This window comes from Hippopotamus amphibius, chromosome 9 (assembly GCF_030028045.1).
Source record: "Hippopotamus amphibius kiboko isolate mHipAmp2 chromosome 9, mHipAmp2.hap2, whole genome shotgun sequence".
In the NCBI taxonomy this organism is placed as follows: Eukaryota; Metazoa; Chordata; class Mammalia; order Artiodactyla; family Hippopotamidae; genus Hippopotamus; species Hippopotamus amphibius.
The window spans coordinates 72,781,071-72,801,731 of record NC_080194.1 but is presented as its reverse complement, the minus strand read 5'-3'; the positions used below and the strand labels follow the sequence as shown (position 1 = coordinate 72,801,731).

Here is a 20,661-nt window from a genome sequence, read left to right as displayed (position 1 = left end):
AACACAGACTTCAGACTTCTTAACAGCCAGCAGAGTGATCGTCTAAAAATGCATGTAATTCAGAGTGACTTGAGATCTCTCTGTCCCTTAAGAGATTTGAGTGAGCTTGGTTTAAACCTTCAGTTTCACAGAATGAAAGTCCATTTCCTTTCATTTAATTTATTCAAATTTCTGAACTTATATTTTCATAGTCCCTTTGGATCCATTCCTGCAACTCTAAGTAATGTATGAGTTTAACCCTCTGCCAACCAGTACAGGGCATCTCATGATCTTCACCATTGTCCACAAGAAATTAATTCATGATTTTGTGATTGTATCAACTTAATTAAGGCTCCAAGAGCTGTGGGAGGAAACTATATCTTGTACTGCACAGTCCTCTGCCTCCTAACTGGTTTTCCCTTTGACATTGCACTGGCTTTCCAAACCAGTAACTCACTGTGTGATTATCCCCACAACTTCCTGAAAAATAAATTAACTCTAGCTTCCCTTTCCTTATTCGACGTATCTCACTTAGCCTCTGAGTTTTTCTGCTGAATAATAAGTTATTCTGCTATTCTATCCCTTTACACAAAAGTTCACATGAGCTCTTGTCTGAAATTCACTACCTCCTGATTGCTTATATGCAGAGCTTAGGCTCTATTCCAGCATTCCCCCTCCACAGTTTCCTCCCTCCATCTTTACCCACAACTGAAGCCACATAAAGCACATTCAGCCCTCATGAGCATGGCAGCTTCTCTGTCCTGGACCTAGGTGCCTGGCCCAATAGTATCAATTGCTATGCCTTTGCTTGCTTCCTCACTGCTCTCTGTGGGCTAGAACCTCTGTTCTCTTATGTCACCCTCTATAGACAGCTTTCAGTTACTTCAGTCTCTCTCATAGTGCCTGGCACAAAGTAGGTACTGAATAACTGTGCATTGCATCAACATATGAAGAAGTGAACAAAAAATGTTCAATATCTTCCAAGGAGTCTCATTGCTCAGAGGATAAAGTCCACAATGAATCCTGATGCCAAGGGCCCTCCAGAATTTGTGCCCAGACTATTTTCCCAACTTCTCACTGGTCCCCACTCTTTCAACTCTTGTCAGAAACATGAAAAGCAGGCCCTGTATCCTGGAGGCAATGGGTAGGAATGAAGAGAGTGGGCTAGGCCTCTGACTTTACCTGTGTGAATGCTGGTCCTCTTGAGTAATTTTTCTTTTTGGTTCTCTCTCCACCTGGAAGGAAGCAGACTATCCATGAGCCTCACAGACCTCTTCTAAAATAGGCAATAATTCAAGGCAGTGGCCAGAAAAGAACATAATCCAGGGAAATCCTCCCTTAAGCGGTGTTTGTAGTTTCCCCCTTTAAAGGATAACTCAAATGAGGAAATGATGGGCATGGTGAAGTCTAAATAACCATGGTCTCTTCTAGCTAAAATTCTTCTACCAGATGTCCCTTCTGCCACCCTGAACCTTGCAAGCCTGTAGCATTTTTCCTCAAGAATTCTCAAATGTCATTTTTTGGGACAGATAATAAGATTATGGTTTGGAAAGGGGCAGTGATTTTCCCAGGGTCACCCCTGGGAAACTAAGGGAAAAGCCAGGACTAAAACTCAGGCTTCCCAGTTTGTCAACTTTCTCTTGCTCCTTACATAGCACCCTGCATGTCCAATTTTGTGGAAGGTGGGAAGGTAGAGACACTTGTTCTCAACAACCTTCAACCCCTGTCCTCTCCCAACTGATTCACACTGAATCTGTAGTAACAGGCTTTGATTAAGCTTTAGTGAGAGTCCTTATCCTTAGAATACGGTCTCGTGTTGAGGAGGTAGAAGGGGTGTGAGGAGCTGCAGGCAGCATAAGAAGAAATGGGAGGTTCAGATAATAAAACCATGTCTCCCTGAGAATTCACCACATGGGATTATGGGAAGAATGTAACTTTTTTCTCAAATTTCCATAAGGACTATTTATATTTTTATTTTGGGAAAAATCGCTTAAAATTACAAATAAATGCTTACCAATGGAAATAAAACATGGCAACAATGAAAATTGCAGAAATACAATCCATAAGAATCCACATGAACTTATAGTAGCTTGGTGTCTGCAAAACAGAAAACACAGTTAAAGGATTTACAGCTGGAAGGGATTTTAGATCATGTAGGCCAGGTCCCTTGCTTGGCTGCCAGGGATGGAGAGGGGGCAGACCAGGCAGAGGAATCTTGATTGACTGGGTTGGTCTCAAACACAGAGAGTACCTGCTGCTATCCTAACAATCCCCCCCTTACATGTGCCGAGGGTTCTACAAGGGATAAAACACTTCACACACTTCTCCCTGGACCCTCAAGACAGATATCTGAGGGAGTCCTATAGCAGTTTATTCTGGACCCAGGACTACAGCCCAAGTTTCTTGACTTCCAGTGCTCTATGTTTTCATGGCATGACTTTCCAAACCTGGCTGTGCATCGAAATCTACCTGAGCAGCTTTTAGTAATACAGGTTCTTGGGCCTCACTACAGACTCAGGAATTAGAATTTCTGCATTTTTAACAAGTTTCCCAGGAGCAAGCAAGCAGTCTGTGAACCAGCATTAAGGAATCCTTCTAAATCATCATGCATCAGATAAATATGTTGAAATTATAATTCTTAACTAACATGCCCATTTCTCCAGGCTCCTTGCCTGAATCAACTGTTGCACAGAGCTCCACCTTCTAGGTGCTCTCGTATGAGTTTTTTAATTTGGTAGTTAAATCATCTCTTTCTAACTTCACTGTCCCCCCTCCAGTATTACTTGATGGTACTGGGGCTATCATTTTTATTCTTTCTTATGCCATTTCCACCCTATCCCAAGGTCTTTCCTTGGACTGATTAACAATGATAATAATAACAACAATAATACAAAAGATCATGATAATGATGAGAACAACAACTAATGGTACTGAGCATTTACAGGCGCTAAGAGAGTGTTCCAAGCACTTCAAGGGTGTTTTCACAGCTAATCTTCACAACAGCTCTAGTAGGCAGGTACATTAAAAGCTCTTAACCAACTTTCACTAAACTGAGGCTCTTAAGCCCCTCTGGGAACCTGACTGACTGGTGCTTTGGCCTGCTCCAGGATGCCCACCAGGGGAGCTGTACAGTCATCAAGAATCAGCTGTTCTTACTACTCAAATGGCTCAGAACACTTGTATCAGTTGTTGTAATTGTGTAGTGTAATTGTGTCACTTAAATCTGTAAAATCTGAGTTTAAAAAGTATGTAATTTTCAAGTCAATGTTTTAAAACACTAGATAAAGACAGAAAAGGTCATTAAAAATAAACTGCAATTGATTTAGTTGTGAGAGAAACACTAAAAAATGGGGGGAGGATTATAAAAATCTGGATGGCGTCCCCATTTCAGTCATTTCCCCAAATGACTTCAAGTTCTTGGGGTTTTGGGGGGTTTCTGTTTTGTTTTTTAATTTTTTAAATATTTATTTATTTAAGCTGCGCCAGGTCCTAGTTGCAGCATGCAGGATGTTTTAGTTGCATCACATGGGCTCTTAGTTGCAGCATGCAGACTCTTACTTGCAGCATGCAGACTCTTACTTGCAGCATGTGGGCTTCTTAGTTGCAGCATGCAGACTTCTTATGTGCAGCATGTGGGCTCTCTGTTGCAGCATGCAGACTTCTTAGTTGTGGCATGAGGACTATTAATTGCAGCATGTGGGCTTCTTAGTTGCGGCATGCATGCAGGATCTAGTTCCCCAACCAGGAATCATACCTAGGCCACCTGCATTGGGAGCACAGAGTCTTACCCACTGGACCACCAGGGAAGTCCCTCAAGTTCTTGTTGTGCTTTAAGGAAGCAAAACTTAGAAATCATGGCTGGTTCACTGGGAAGTATACATGAACAAGAGAAATAAGAATTCAATCAGCTGAAATACACTCAAAGGAAAGACACTGAGTCTATGTCAAAAAGTAAATGAATATTTTAAATTAAAATGTGTGAGGTATGTGTGTGGTAGATTACATATAAAAGTGATCATAATATTCCTCCCAAAATGCAGGTCTGGGGAAGAAAGATGGCTGCAAAGTAGAGGGACGTGGAGTGCATCCCTCTCCACAGATGCATTAGGAATACAACAAAAGACGCAATAATTCCCACAGAGAACCAGCTGAACACCAGCAAATGACCTCAGACACCAGAGAGGACTGCAAAGATCCCGACATAACCGGGTAGGACAGAGGGAGGAAAGAAAAAAAAAAAGGAGAAAGAGGAGGAGAAGAAGGGAAAGGGATGGGTCCCACACCCTAGGGTGGGGGGATCTGAGACAGAGGGAAGATTGCCAAATTTGGGGAAAAGTCCCTTATCTGACGGGGAAACCCCTTCTCCAATAGGGAATTTCCTTGGGTCAGTGCGGAGGCATTTATGATGGTTCAAGGAGGGTGAAGCGGCTGAGCTGTGGCAGACGGGAGGGAGTGAGAAACACACGGAAGGTCCGCACCACGGCTCTGCATGCTCAGACTGAGACGTCGATTCACAGCTAAGCAGGGGTTCTGGGAGCGGGAGCATGGTAACCAGAGAACTGGTTCAGGGTGAGAAACATTGTTGGCAGTGCGGAGACGGACCGAGAGGACAGGAGGGAAGAAATCCACAGCAAAGAGTGCCTACTGCAGAGAGCTGTAAGGCCATAGTGGTGGCTGGATACTGCTGACTCACAAGCAGGGGGGGAGGAGTCGTGGGCGTAGCCTCTCTCTCAGCACCTGTGATGGACAGAGGAAGGACCCCTGTGGGCCAAGCTAACTCACTCAGGGATAACAAAGGCCCCTGGGTGGGGCTGGCTTAGAGTGCCTGCAGCAGAGAGCCAAGAGCCCACAGAGTGGCCCAACTCTGAGACATTCTGTTTACACCTGAGCCACCAGCTTCCCTCTGCAACAGGCACTGCCACACCTGACTGAACTGCAGTGACCCAGACAGAGTACCACTGCTCACTCACTCCCAGGGGAAGGAGCCACTATTGTACCCTCTCTCTCCCCACACACCAGCACTTACAGACAAACAATAAAGGAAGCTCTGCTGGTCGCAGAAGAATACAAAAAACCCAAGGCAGGTAGAAGGACATTTACAGCTGAGACCTCAAGGAAACAGAAATATTAGTATTAATTCTATTGAACTGGTCCATTCTGGGATCAGTTCTAGTTTTTTTTTTCTTTTCCTTTTTTTCTTTCTTTTTTTTTTTTTAATTACGATCTTAGTCCTAAGGGACCTAAAAGTTTTATAACATATTTTTTATTCTATTTTTATTTTTAGCCTTTTCATATATTTCTATTTCTAGCTAAGTTTTTTGTAGTGCTGACTGTATCTCTCCTACCTTCTTTACATCTCTATCTTTTACAAATTTCTATTTTTTTTTTCATATTTCCGATCACACTAGGCTCTTCTGTTGCCCTGTCTTCTAACCTTTTTTAGTTTATTTTATCTTAATATACTTATAAGCAATATTATCGGTCTGCTCTGTCTCCTTGCTTTATGCTCCAGATGACACATTGCTTTGGTATTTACTATTAGGTTTTTGTCTTTATCTTAGTTCTTAGTATAAGTGTCTGATTTCATTCTGAGAATCTTCAGTCTGTCTGGTGGTACTCTAGCTCTTTATTATATTTGATCTTAGCTTTCAATATCTCCCTGGATTTGTGTCTGTTTGTGTGTGGTGTTATTTCTTTGTTTGTTTGCTTTTGCCTTTATTTCTGTTTTATTCTGTTTTGGTTTTGAATTCCTGTTGGTTTTCTCTTTGAATATCTGATAGCATACTGGGGTTCTTCTGTCAGGTCTTTCTAGTGCCTTATGTTTTGTTGGATTCAGTATTTGTGTGTCTTATACATGTATGTGTTTCCTTGACTTAGTATTTCTTTGACTCAACACTCTGCCATTAGTCTGGGGCTTGGACAGTCTTCTTTAAACCTCTTTATTGCCAGGACAAGCAACTTCTGAAGTTTGGACTACTATAAGAAAACAAAGAAACACCATGTAGGCAAAGGAGCAGGGAAAAAAACCCACAAGACCAAATAAATGAAGAGGAAATAGGAAAAATGCCAGAAAAAGAATTCAGAGTAATGATACTAAAAATGATACAAAATCTTGATAACAAAATACAGAAAATACAAGAAACAGTTAATAAGGATGCAGAAAAAGCTTTTGACAAAATTCAACATCCATTTATGATAAAAACTCTCCAGAAAATGGGCATAGAAGGAAATTACCTCAACCTAATAAAAGCCATATATGAGAAACCAAAAGCCAACATCGTTCTCAATGGGGAAAAACTGGAAGAATTCCCTCTAAAAACAGGAACAAGACAAGGGTGTCCACTCTCACCACTATTATTCAACATAGTTTTGGAAGTTTTAGCCACAGCAATCAGAGAAGAAAATGAAATAAAAGGAATCCAAATTGGAAAAGAAGAAGTAAAATTGTCACTCTTTGCAGTTGATATGATATTATATATAGAAAACCCTAAAGACTCTACCAGAAAACTGCTAGCACGAATTGATGAATTTGGTAAAGTAGCAGGATACAATATTAATGCACAGAAATCTCTTGCATTCGTAAACACTAACAATGAAAGAGCAGAAAGAGAAATTAAGGAAACTTGCCCATTTACCATTGCAACATAAAGAATAAAATACCTAGGAATAAACCTGCCTAAGGAGGCAAAAGATCTGTATGCAGAAAAGTATAAGACACTAATGAAAGAAATCAAAGATGATACAAACAGATGGAGGGACATACCATGTTCTTGGATTGGAAGAATAAACATTGTGAAAATGACTGTACTACCCAAAGCAATTTACAGATTCAACGCAATCCCTGTCAAATTACCAATGGCATCTTTCACAGAACTAGGACAAGAAATCTTACGAGTTGTATGGAAATGCAAAAGACCCCGAATAGCCAAAGCAATCTTGAGAAGGAAAGATGGAGTGGGTGGAATTAGGCTTCCTGACTTCAAACTATACTACAAGGCCACAGTGATCAAGACAGTATGGTACTGGCACAAAAACAGAAAGGAAGATCAATGGAACAGAATAGAGAACTCAGAGTTAAGCCCAAGAACATATGGGCAACTTTTCTTTGACAAAGGAGGCAAGAATATACAATGGAAAAAAGACAGCCTCTTCAATAAGTGGTGCTGGGAAAATTGGACAGCTACATGTAAAAGAATGAAATTAGAACACTTCCTAACACCATACAGAAAAATAAACTCCAAATGGATTAAAGACCTACATGGAAGGCCAGACACTATAAAACTCCTAGAGGAAAACATAGGCAGAACACTCTTTGACATAAATCACAGCAAGATCTTTTTTGACCCACCTCCTAGAATAATGGAAATAAAATCAAGAATAAACAAATGGGACCTCATGAAACTTAAAAGCTTTTGCACAGTAAAAGAAACCATAAACAAGACAAGAAGGCAATCCTCAGAATGGGAGAAAATACTTGCCAATGAAGAAACAGACAAAGGATTTATCTCCAAAATATACAAGCAGCTCATGCAGCTTAATACCAAAAAAGCAAATAACCCAATCCACAAATGGGTGGAAGACCTAAGTAGACATTTCTCCAAAGAAGACATACAGATGGCCAACAAACACATGAAAAGATGCTCAACATCACTCATCATTAGAGGAATGCAAGTCAAAGCCACAATAAGGTATCACCTCACACCAGTCAGAATGGCCATCATCAAAACATCTAGAAACAACAAATGTTGGAGAGGGTGTGGAGAAAAGGGAACTCTCCTGCACTGTTGGTGGGAATGTAAGTTGGTACAGCCACTATGGAAAACAGTTTGGAGGTTCCTTAAAAAACGAAAAACAGAACTACCATATGATCCAGTAATCCCACTACTGGGCATACACCCAGAGAAAACCATAACCCAAAAAGAAACATGTACCATAATGTTTATTGCAGCACTATTTACAATAGCCAGGACATGGAAGCAACTGAAATGCCCATCAACAAATGAATGGGTAAAGAAGATGTGGCACATATATACAATGGAATATTACTCAACTATAAAAAGGAATGAAATGGAGCTATATGTAATGAGGTGGATAGACCTAGAGTCTGTCATACAGAGTGAAGTAAGCCAGAAAGAGAAAAACAAGTATTGTATGCTAACTCATATATACAGAATCTAAAAAAATAAAAAAGAAAGAAAAAAAAAAAGGTACTGATGAACCCAGTGACAAGACAAGAATAAGGATGCAGATGCAGAGAAAGGACTGGAGGACACGAGGTTGGGGGGCGGGGGGAGAAGGGGAAGCTGGGATGAAGTGAGAGAGTAGCATAGATATATATATGCTACCAACTGTAAAATAGATAGCCAGTGAGAAGTTGCTGTATAACAAAGGGAGATCAACTCGATCATGGATGATGCCTTAGAGGGCCGGGATGGGGAGGGTGGGGGGGAGTTGCGGGAGGGAGGGAACATGGGGATATGTGTATAAATGCAGCTGATTGACTTTGGTGTACCTCAAAAACTGGTACAAGAGTGTAAAGCAATTATATTCCAATAAAGAGCTTAAAATAAATAAATAAATAATTTTAAAAATTTTTTTAAAAAATGCAGGTCTGTGTGCAATGTGACTTTGCTGTTCCTTTCCATCAAAAGGTAAATTCTGTCTCTTCCCTGCCCCACCTTGAATCTGGACTTGACCATGTGATTTTTTTTGGCCAATGGAACATTAGCAAACATCACACTGGGAGATCCTTGAAAAGGCACATGCATTTGGGCTTGACCTCTCTTGCTGCTGAGAACCCAGTGCCACAGGTGAATATGCACAAGATGGCCTCCTTGGGGATGAGTGACCAAACGAAGAAAGACCACAGTTATCACATGTAAGACCCTAGACATATGGATGAAGCCATCCTAGACCTAGTCCAGCCAAACTGGCTGAGACCAGAGAAACCAGTCAGCCATCATACAGAATGTGACAGATGTTTGTTTTAAGCCACTAAGTATTAAGTTTTTTTTTTCATGTAGTAAAATATTAATAGACCATATATCATTTATTTCACGAGTCCCCATTTAAAATTTTTGAATTAACAGACTGATAAGCAGACAATTGCTTCTATTGTACTATTTTTATCCCCAATTTATAAATAAACAAATTGAGGGCCAGACAGGTTAACTAATTTTATCAAGTCCACACAGTAAGTGATAGAGCCAAGATCTGAAACTGCGTATACTAACCCAGAGTGTGGGCTGTTTAGGAAAGCCCTTGGGATACCAGCTCCACCTCCCTGAACAAAGTGTCTTTGGGTCCATTAAAAAAGCCCAGGCCAGGTGTAGAAGGAAGTTTTTTACTTACATCCTTTTGCACTCTTTGAATTTTTTTTTAATTAATTAATTAATTTATTTATTTGGCTGCGTTGGGTCTTCGTTGCTATGCGCCAGCTTTCTCTAGTTGCAGCGAGCAGGGGTTACTCCATTGTGGTGCGAGGCCTTCTCATTGCAGTGGCTTCTCTTGTTGCAGAGCATGGGCTCTGGGCACATGCTTTTCAGTAGTTGTAGCACAGGGGCTCAGTAGTTGTGGCTCGCAGGCTCTAGAGCAGAGGCTCAGTAGTTGTGGCACACGGGCTTAGTTGCTCCGTGGTATGTGGGACTTCCCGGACCAGGGCTCGAACCGTGTCCCCTGCATTGGCAGGTAGATTCTTAACCTCTGTGCCACCAAGGAAGCCCCACACTCTTTGAATTTTGAATCACATGAATTTATTATCAATTCAAATATTATCAATTAAAGTATTAAAATAAAAAGTTTTACTTAATGAAGTTTTATTTACTATATCCAAAGGGACAACTTTAAGACATCACTGATTTAGGGGGACAGGAGTATGGAGGGGTATATTGCTTACTAAGTTATAGATTTTTGTAATGATTGAATTTTATATAATGAACAAGTTTACTTTGCAATTATAAAGAATAAAAATGTTAGAAAAGTATATAGTATATATATGAAGGAGGATAGTATGGGAACAGACAAGTATAGAGGCTTCATCTATGCCAAGGGACCTGCCATCCAAGGTTTCCTTGAGGGTCATGTACAGAAAGCTGCCCAAGTCACCAAGAAAGAAGGGGTAAGCAATTCTACACTGCTACCTGAGGGCCTCAATGCAGTACTGGCCCTATGAGACTGTGCCCTTGGCCCTCCCTGATCGCCTTTCACCTGTTTTTGACCCTGAGCAAGTTAGAAACAAGGGCCAGTGACGCTGGAGGTATGGAGAAAGCAACACGAAATATTTATGCTTTTCATTTAGATTTCGCTGCCTAAAGTTTTAACTTTCAAGACAGTTTAGAGTTTGGGTTATTATTCCAGACTAGACACTTTGATCCTGAATTAAGGTTTTTTTTTTGATGACAAAACAGTACTTTAAAAACTTATCTAAGAGTGACTAGAAAAGCTGTGGGATCTGAGTGAGATCTCATTCAGGGGCAGGGAAAGACTTAGTTCACAGAGCAGTTTAAAGAATCACTGGAGAGAAATTAAGCTGTTTTCTGTTATAGACTGTCTGACTCAGTCAACATACTCTATGCTGATTATAAAAACAGGCTCTGTAGCAAGTAACTGGTTAGCTGGGGTTCCCTCCACAGATAATAACTGGTGGGATTTAGATGGGATTTAAATCCAGGTCTTCAGGTCCTCATGCCTCTGGCCATAAGCAATAGCAGGACAGAAGGGGAAATCAAGCTAGGTGGCTAGACACTTACTCTCCTTTTCAAAAGCATTTTGCTCAGGACACAGTATTCACTTTGGAATCCAGTACACTTGGTTTTCTCCCCACACCCCATGTCACTGTCACTGTTGCTGTGCCTACAGGGAGGTGGGGCTGCAGTAACAAAGCTCTGGAGTCAGACCTCATTTTGAGTCTTGCATCATGTGAAGCCTCAAACTCCAGATTCCCCCTGGGGATACTCCTAGTGGCTAACTCAGAGGATTAAATTACATAAGGCATGAAAGGCATAGTGTGAGGGTTCAATAAACAGCAATTATTATAACAATATTAATTTCTCCCTGAAAATCACAGGAGGATCTAGGTACAAGAAGGGAGAATGCCACATCTCCAATGTCACATAAGTCTCTGCTCTTAAGTAGCCCCCCTGGAGACTGCACAGTGGGCAATGCAGGGGTAGGGCTGGGGACAGAGACTCCTATTGTACCAGACTTGGAAAAACAATCTGAAAAATCAGCTCACCATGAAGAAATAAGGGTGATTTATCTCATTCAGGACCTGAATGTTGTCTGTGGTCACTGAGTGAATCCTGGAGCACCAGGCCAGTGAGAAGAGCCAAGGTTCATTGATGAGGTATAAGTTGATGTTGATGTTAGCTGCTTTATATTCTCTGGGAAGAAAAGAAACCCACAGGAGATTTAGACTTAAACTCACTCTCATCAACATCACTCTTTGTACAAGCCTGGATCTGAATTCCAGCTCTGTCACATACTAGTTTGGCAATTTCTTAGGCTTAGTGTATAAACTGTAAAATAAAAATAACCATACCACCTTTACAGGAGTGCTTGCAATTAGTTACCCAATACGTTAGATTGTCTTTAAGACAATTCTACCGATTACCTAAAAGTAAATTTAAAAAATAGAAATAAGGAAATGGTTTTTAAAAAGCTACTTTTTAAACTTTTTGAAACCAACACACAAAAACCAAATACATTTTTATATATTAATAAACAAACAGAAATTGAAATTTAAAAGGATACTATTAACCATCACTCTAATGAAAATTAAATAATTAAGTATAAACTTAACAAAACAAGCAAGTATCTGAAAGCTGTAAACTACATAATACTGATGAAAATAATTAAAGAATATGTTTAAAACATAGGAGAAATCTTTGAGATCTAAGAGCTAGACAAGGAACTCTTAGACTTGACACTAAAAGCATGATCCATAAAAGGTAAAATTGACAAGTTAGATCTCATCAAAATTTTAAAACTCTGCTCTTTGGGAAACTCTGTTAAGAGGATGCTACAGATAGCCATACTGGGACAAAATACTTACAAACAACACACCCAAAAAAGGACTGGTATCATAATACAGAGAAAACTCTCAAAACTCAAAAATAAAAACAATCAAGAATCCAGTTAGAAAGGATATGAAGAGACACCTCACTGAAGAGGGTATACCATTGGGAAATAAACACATGATAATGAGTGCAACATCATTAGCCATCAGAGAATAAATATTAAAACCACAATGAGATATCACTACACACCTACTGGAATGGCTACAATAAAAAATAATGACAATGCCAAAAATTGGTAAGGATGTAGAGACTCTAGGTCATTATACATTGCTGGCAGGAATGTAAAAGTTTCCCCAAAAAAGTTTGGCAGTTTCTCATAAAACTAAACAAATAATTACCATTACCTAGCAACTGCATTCTTAGGCATTTATCTCATAAAAACAAAAACTTATTTCACAGGAGAGGATTCTTTGAAGATGGCAAAGAAGGAAACACCAGGAATCTCTCTCCCCACCTAGACAACAGCTGCACTAAAAGAATTGGCCTAACGTAACTATTTTGGAACTATGCAATCTATTGAAGGCTTTCAACTTCTAGGGGAGTTTTGGATGGTAAGTTATAGTAAACTTTGGTCAATTTCATCACTTGGCACAGTAGCAGTTACAGTACACCAGCCCCTAGCCCCATGGCAGGCAGCTGTGCCCATTTTCCTGAAGCAGCTTGCACACAGCTTGCAGGAGACAAGGTGGGCCAAAAGGATCCTATCCTTCAAATATCAGGGATATGTGCTCTGATCGCTGACTGATTCTTCCATTCACACAGGTGCAGACAAAGAGTAAGGAAGCCATGATTGTTGTACCTCCCCACATTGTTGCAGACCCCTCCCACTGCCACTGAAGTGACTACCAGGGGTTAAAAGGGCCAGCACTCTTTCCTCCCCATCTTTTTCTTTTCTTTTTTTTTCCCCTTTTGGGAGCCATATATTAAAGACTAGGACATGCAAAAGCAACTTTATATATGGTGAAAATTAGAAAGTGACCACGTATGACCAGGGAAAGGAACAGAAGAGACTTGAGGAGAACTGAGGCCGATCCTTGGCACAAAGACAGCCAACAACAACAAATGAACAAACAAACACAGCATACCATGAGGAAGGGAAGAATCTGATTTCCAGAATTACCAGATTATTAGACTTAAATATCCATTTTTCAACAAAAAATTACAAGGCATACAAAGAAACAAGAAAAAAGGGTCCATTCAAAGGAAAAAATAAATAAAGTAACAAAAACTTTTCCTGGAAAAGTTGGCAGATACGCTAGACAAAGACTTGAAAACAAATGTCTTAAAGATATTCAAAGAACTAAAGGAAGATGTAGATGAAGTAAAAAAATGTATAAACAAAATTGAAATATTAATAAAGGAACATAAAACCTAAAAAGAAACCAAAAAAAATTCTGGAACTGAACAGTATAGTAACTGAAATTTTTATTGTTAGGATCCAAAGGCAGATTTGAGCAGGTAGAAGAAAGAATCCATGAATTTGAAGACAGGACAACAGAAGTTAACCATTCTGAAGAACAAAGAAAAAAAACTGAAGAAAAGTGAACTAAGATATCTATGGGATGCCATCAAACAGGTCAATATATGCAGCCTTGGAATTCCAAAAGGAAAAGAGAGAGAGAATAGGACAGAAAGAATATTTGAAGAAATAATGGCTTAAAATTTCTCAAATTTGATCAAAGACATGAGGAAAATATTCAAGAAGATCTACAAACTCCAAGTAAAATGAATTCATCTGAGATGCATTATAATCAAACTTTCAAAAGCCAATGAGAAAATATTAAAAGCATCAACAGAGAAGCAACTTGTCACATACAAGGGATCCTCAATAACATCACCAGCAGATTTCTCATAAGAAACTTTGGAAGCTAGAAGGCAGTGGGCCAACCTATTCAAAGTGTTAAAATAAAATACTGTCAACCAAGGATTCTATATCCAGAAAAACTGTCATTCAAAAGTGAGAAACAAATTAAGATACTCCCAGAAAAACTAAAGCTGAGGGAGTTCATGGCCACTAGACCTATCTTGCAAGAAAAACTCAACAGAGTCCTGCAGATGAAATGAATAGACACTAGACAGTAACTCAAAACTGAATGAAGAAATCAAGATCTCAATAAAAGCAAATACATGGGCAATTATAAGCAAAAGTGGTGCTGGGGGTAAATTCACAGTTATACATGCTTACATTTAAAAAACAAGAAAGATTTCAAATCAACATCCTAATTTTATAACTTACAGAACTAGAAAAGGAAGAACAAATTGATCCAACACAGCAAATGGAAGAAAATAACAAAGATTAGAGCAGATATAAATGAAATAAAAACCAGAAAACCAATAGAGAAAATCAATGAACCCAAAAGTTAGTTCTTCAAAAAGATCAACAAAATTCATATACCCTTATCTAGATGTACCACTAATAAAAAGAGAAACTCAAATTACTGAAATCAGAAATAATAGTGGGGACATTACTACCAATTTTACAGGAAAAAAAGGATTATAAGAGAGTACTATGAACAGCTGTATCCCAACAAAGTGGATAACCTAGATGAAACGGACAAATTCCTAGAAACACAAAATTTACTTTCTAATCATAAAGAATTAGAAAATGCAAACAGACCTACAATGAATAAGGAGATTGAATTATTAACCAAAAATCTTTCAACAAAGAAAAGTCATGGACCCATTGCCTTCAATGTTGAATGCCACCAAACATTTCAAGAAGAACTAATACCAACCCATTAGGATGGCTACATCAAGAAAAAACAAAAACAGAAATCAACAAGGGTGTGGAGGATGTAGAGAAATTGGAACCCCTGTGTACTGGTGGTACAGCTGTTATGGAAAACAGTATGGAAGTTCCTCAAAAAATTAAAAGTAGAATTACCATATAATCCAGCAAGTCCACTTAATGGATATATTGCCAAAACAATTGAAAGGAGGGTCTTGAAGAGATATTTGTACATCCATGTTCATAGCAGCATTATTCACTGTAGCTATAATGTGGAAACAACTCAAGTGTTCATCAACTGATAAATGAATAAGCAACTGTGGTATATACATGCAATGGAATATTATTTAGCCTTAAAAAAAGAAGGAAATTCTACATGGATGGATTTCTTGTGGAGTTTATGCTAAGTGAAATAAGCCAGCTGCAAAAAGACAAATAGTATATGATTCCACTTACATAAGTCAAAATCAGAGAGAGAGAAAGCAAAATGGTGGTTGCCAGGGTCCAGAGTGGAGGAGCTGGTAGGGATGTTATTGTCTAATGAGTATAGAATTGGAGCTTATAAGATGAAAAAAGTTAGGTAGATTGATGGCAGAGATGGCTGCACAATGTAATGAATATATACTAAAATGACTGAACTGTATGTTTGAAAATGATTAAAATAGTACATTTTTATATTATGTATATTTTTACCACAGTTAAAACATTTTTTTAAATGACTAAAATCTGAATAAACTACAGACTTTTAATTTAAAAACCTTATGTTCACATGAAAATCTGTACACAAACGTTCATAACAGATTTATTTATAATAGCTCATAAACAGAAACAATCACATAGCCTTAAGTTGGTGAATGATTAAACAAACTTCAGTACATCCCTATAATGGAATACTAAACAGCAGTGAAAGAGAATAAACTATTGATGCATGCAATAACCTGGCTAACTTTCAAAGGGAATTATACTGAATGAAAAAAAGCTAATCACAACAGGTTATATACACTCTATGATTCTGTTTAGATTACATTCTCAAAATGACAAAATAAAAGTGGAGAACAGATTAGTGATTGTGAAGAGCTAGGGTTTAAGGTGAGGGGAAGTGGATGGAAGTAAGGGGAATATGGTTATCAAAGGAAAGCAAAAAGAATACTTCTGGTGATAAAACTAGTCTATGTCTTGGTTGTGGCATTGGACTCACAACCCTACACATGTGATAAAACTGCATAGAACTATATATATACAAAACACACACAAAATGAAGATAAGTAAAACTGGGGAAATTTGAATAAGATTGGTGGATTGAATCAATCTCAATATCTTGGTTTTGATATTGTACTAAAGTTTTGTAAGTTTTACCATTGTAGTAAACTGGGTAAAAGGTATATAGGATGATTTTGTGTTATTGCTTACAGGTTAACATGCAATTACCTCAAACTAAAAAGTTTAATTTAAAAAATACTACTGACAATGTTTTAAAATATAATAAAAATGTACTCTGGGTTTTATAACAAAAATGTATAACAATAGCACAAAGGGTAGCAGATAGTCAATGAATTAAGATTTTAATATTCTATAATCTATATTGTGGAATAATTTAACTCAAGGTGGATTGTAGTAAGGTAAAGATACTTTTTATAATCCCTAGAGCAACCAGTAAAAAATAATTCAAAAATGTAAAAAGCCAGTAGAGAAGATAGAATAGAATACTAAAAAATAATCAATTAATTAAAAAAATTAAAGGGCAGGAAAAGAATGACCAAAATAACCAACCTACAATAAAGAGGACAAATAGAAAAAACAGTATGATGTAATATAAACCCAAATATATTGATTTTTAAACTAAATATTCATGAGCCAAATATTCCTATTGAAAAGCAGAGATTGACCTACTAAATATAAAAGCAAGAACCAATAATATTCTGTTTATAAGAGATGTATTTGAAATATAAAGACACAAAGCAGATGAAAGACAAAGGACAAAAAAAGAAATATCGCATAAATACTAATTATAAGAAAGCCAGTGTGGCAATATTAATAAAAGTAATCTTTAGACAAGAATTATAACCAGAGAGAATGAACATAATGAAAGGGTGGATTCACCAAAAAGATCTAACAATTCTAAATGCAAATACACAATAAAAGAGTTTAAAATATGAGAAGCCAAACAACCACAACAATCACAATAATGACAACAAACAGAACTAAATGGAGAAATATACAAATCAACAATCATAGTTGGAGATATTACACCCCCTTCTCCATAACTGACAAATGAGGCACAAGGTGCCCTTAATTTCTCTCTGACTGAAGAGGTTGCTCCCAGAAGAAAGAAGGCAGATGACATGGTCTAATGTCCTTGTCAACATGATACCTACATCTTTTCTAAATAGAAAAATAATATTTACTAGGAAGAGAGGCCTTATATATAGAACATTTTTATTAAAGGATGTTCCTGGTTGAGTATTTCTTTATTATATATTTTGCAAATAAATACAGAATGTGGATTTATGAGGCATGGGTCCCTAGAGAAGGTCACATAAGCTACACAACTTTCTGGGAGTATTAAATGCAGATGTTCTATAACTCAACTGCCCTCCTTCTAAGTGAACTAACCCTGCAAACACTCACTTGGAAGTCACGTCTATTACTGTCGGCCACAGAGTATGTGTCCAATAAAGGAAGAAACCTGCAAAGTTGAAATCAATATCTCTGACCTCTACTTCCTTTGTTTGAGTCTCTTGATTGCCTGCTGTATCTTTGAAATTAATAATAAAATTTCATAGTAGGTAAAAGTTCTCTGATGTGTGTGAGTTTGATCTGCAACCTAATGCTTTGTGTTAACTCAGAAAAAACAGGGGGAAAATGCAGTATAAAATGTTTAAAAAGACTATTAACAAATTTAAACTAATTGCTATTTATACAATACCACACCTAACAAGTGAAGAGAGCTCACCATTTTCAGGTGGACATGGGAAGTTCACCAAGATAAACAATATAGTGGGCTATAAGACAAGTTTAAATACATTTAAAGTACTGAAATCATATATTTTATAATGTTCATCAAGCACTCTTGATTAGCACCAAAGCGAGCTTTGGTGAGATTTTTATCATTTCTATGTGTATGGACTACAAGAAGAAATCAACGGGGGAAGAGATTTATAAATCAGCATTCACATCAAGACAAATCAAAATAGTGCGTCTATTATTTCAATCAATAAACGATTTTTATTCCCAACATCTGATATACATTGTGTGTCCATCTGTTTATATTTGGGATTGGCAGCTTTGCCTTATACCAAAACAAACCTTTCAAAGATGTGTCAATAAACTAAAAATTTAAAAAGAAAAAAAATAACAAAGAATTGAAATCATGTAGAGTTGTTCTCTGGTCACAGTGAATTTAAATCATAAGTCAATAACACTAGCGTAGATGGAAAATCCTCAAATTAAGTTAGCAACACATTTCTAAATAATCCATGAGTCAAATGGGAGGTAAGAAAATTTTTAAATATTTTAAATTGGATGATAAGAGTACATCAAAATTATTTGTGGAATGCAATTAAAGCAATGCTTACAGGGAAATTTATAGCTTCAAATGTTTACATTAGAAAAGATCTAGAATCAATCACCTAAAATTTTCCACCTAAAGAAGCTTATAAAAGAAGAGCAAATTAAACCTAAAGGAAATACAAGAAAATAATAAAGATAACAGCAGTTAACTAAATAGGAAAGAAAATGTGCGACAGAATAAAGCTAACAAAGCCAAAATTTGGTGTTCTGAAATGGTTAATAAGATTCATAAACCCCAAGGAAGACTGCCAAGAAAAACAGAGAAAACAAAAATTTCCAGTACCAAAATGTATTGGAACTAGAGCTGACAGTTGCACAACACTGTGAATGTACTAAATGCCACTGACCTGTTTACTTTAAAATGGTTAACTTTATGTGAATTTTACCTCACTAAATATTTAATAAATTAAAAAAATGTTAAACACTTAAAATTTCCACATCAGAAATAAAACAGAGGGCATCTCTATATTCACATAAGTTTGATCAAAGTAATATATTTAAAGCATTCTCAGTCAAAATGGCAAGGTCACAATGTTTTGTGAGAGTGGTCTGATGGAAGTGGGCACTGATCACAGAGAATGTATTGGAAATGTGATCATAATAAGTATTCTTGTCATAAACAGTATATAAATAACAAGTTATAATTGCTTAACTTCTTAAAATTTAGTGGTTCTTGAAGGGAATGACTTGGAATAAAGTCTGGCTCATGAATTATGGTGACCAACCTTGTACTACAGGTATATGGAAAAAAAATATTATTATTATTATTATTAGAATACATAGTTTCCCTAAGAAAAAGGATGATGCCTTGCTTACGGTGACTTTTCACGTAAAACTAGCATGGTACACTGCACATATTACTACTCAGTAAATAATTGCTGAGCTAAATTAAACTGCTTGATTTTCTAATAGGATTCAGGATACAATCGCTCTTAAGTCTAATGCCAGCTGAAACTATGCCCATGTAACTATGGCCAAGGAATAATTTTAAAGGCTTATTAGTGAAAGAATTTGGACTCTAGAGTCTGTCAGGCCTATTATTTTTTAACATAATATCAAATTTTAATTAGGCAAATTGAAAGGAAATTCAAATGGAAAAATATTTCTTTCTCAAACATCAGAACAAAAGCCAAAATATTCAGTAATAACTCTAAGATGGAGGGGAAAAAAGGTAAGGTGAAGGGAGAGGAATGAAAATATTTTCCATCTTTAGCCCTGAAAAATAAGTGTGAGGAAAGTAAAGTTCAGGCCTATTTAAATCTCAGTGTGGTCCCCTACTGACCAACTGTATTGACTCTAGTGAATTATCTAACCTCCCTTTTCCTCTTTAGAGCCAAGATTCCTCATTTGCAAAATGGGGGTGATGATAATTTCCAGGGCACAGCATGTAAAGAAGGTGATGATAAAAGCAACAGTTAATACTTATGGTGTTCATGCATTTGCCCAGGATTTTGCTCTGTGCATATATGAATTATGTTACTTAATCTTTTAACCATTCCATCAAGTTATTGTTATCCTTAACTTACAAATGAGAAAACTGATTATTAGAAACTTGTCCAAGTCATACGTGTAGCTGATAAATAAGCCAAAATTTCAAGAAGAGTCTGTGGTCTGCCAACAGAACTTGACACATAATAAAGGTTCAATAAGTAGAAGCTATTAGAATTATTTTCAACTACTAAATTAATCTAAATTATGATTAGGAGAGAAGGAAATCATCTTGGAGCCATTTTCTCTTTGATAAAAAGTAAAAGGAAATAGAAACATACTCAAAATAGAGGAGTAGTTGGGCAAAGAGAAATCTTCTGACTGGGAAACAGAGATTAAAACATATATAATTTTTTGGAACCTGATCCACTTATTATACCTATTCTGCACAAAAGAAAGCAGAAGCTCAGAGAGGTGGTATGATATGCCCAAGGCCACTCAGCTTGGAAGTGTACATGGTGCTTGGGGTACTGGACTCCAACTTCAGAACTCCTTCAAAGGACTCCATCCTCTCACTGGAATCCATTCCTTTCCTTCTTATTCCAATAAATGCTGGTTCCAAGCCCCCCCCCCCAAAATATATAATTTTTTAATGCTAAAAGAAAAAAGACATATTTTATGATCAACTCCCCCATGGCCAGAGAGGCAGGAAAAGCAGGACATGAACAGAGGTGCATCCAACAGCCTAGCTCATGGCTTGAGATACAGAAAGGTATCTCGGGGAATTTTTGCTAGCTCAAGGAAATTTTGGAGATGTGGAGATATATACATATATTTGAACAAAAACATATATATATATGTTCAGATTCTCTGAAGCAT

General features: G+C 37.4%; 1 protein-coding gene across 1 annotated transcript in view; it reads right to left on the bottom strand.

The window, feature by feature from the left end:
* Window positions 1–20,661, bottom strand: part of LOC130860906 (glycerophosphodiester phosphodiesterase domain-containing protein 4-like) — a 123,798-nt gene that overhangs the window by 16,097 nt on the left and 87,040 nt on the right. Inside the window, exons 12-14 of the mRNA XM_057749444.1 lie at window positions 11,213–11,360; window positions 1,994–2,076; window positions 1,162–1,214 (exon numbers count right to left, since the gene is read on the bottom strand). Coding sequence (XP_057605427.1) covers window positions 1,162–1,214; window positions 1,994–2,076; window positions 11,213–11,360 — 284 coding nt within the window. The remainder of the gene's footprint in view (window positions 1–1,161; window positions 1,215–1,993; window positions 2,077–11,212; window positions 11,361–20,661) is intronic.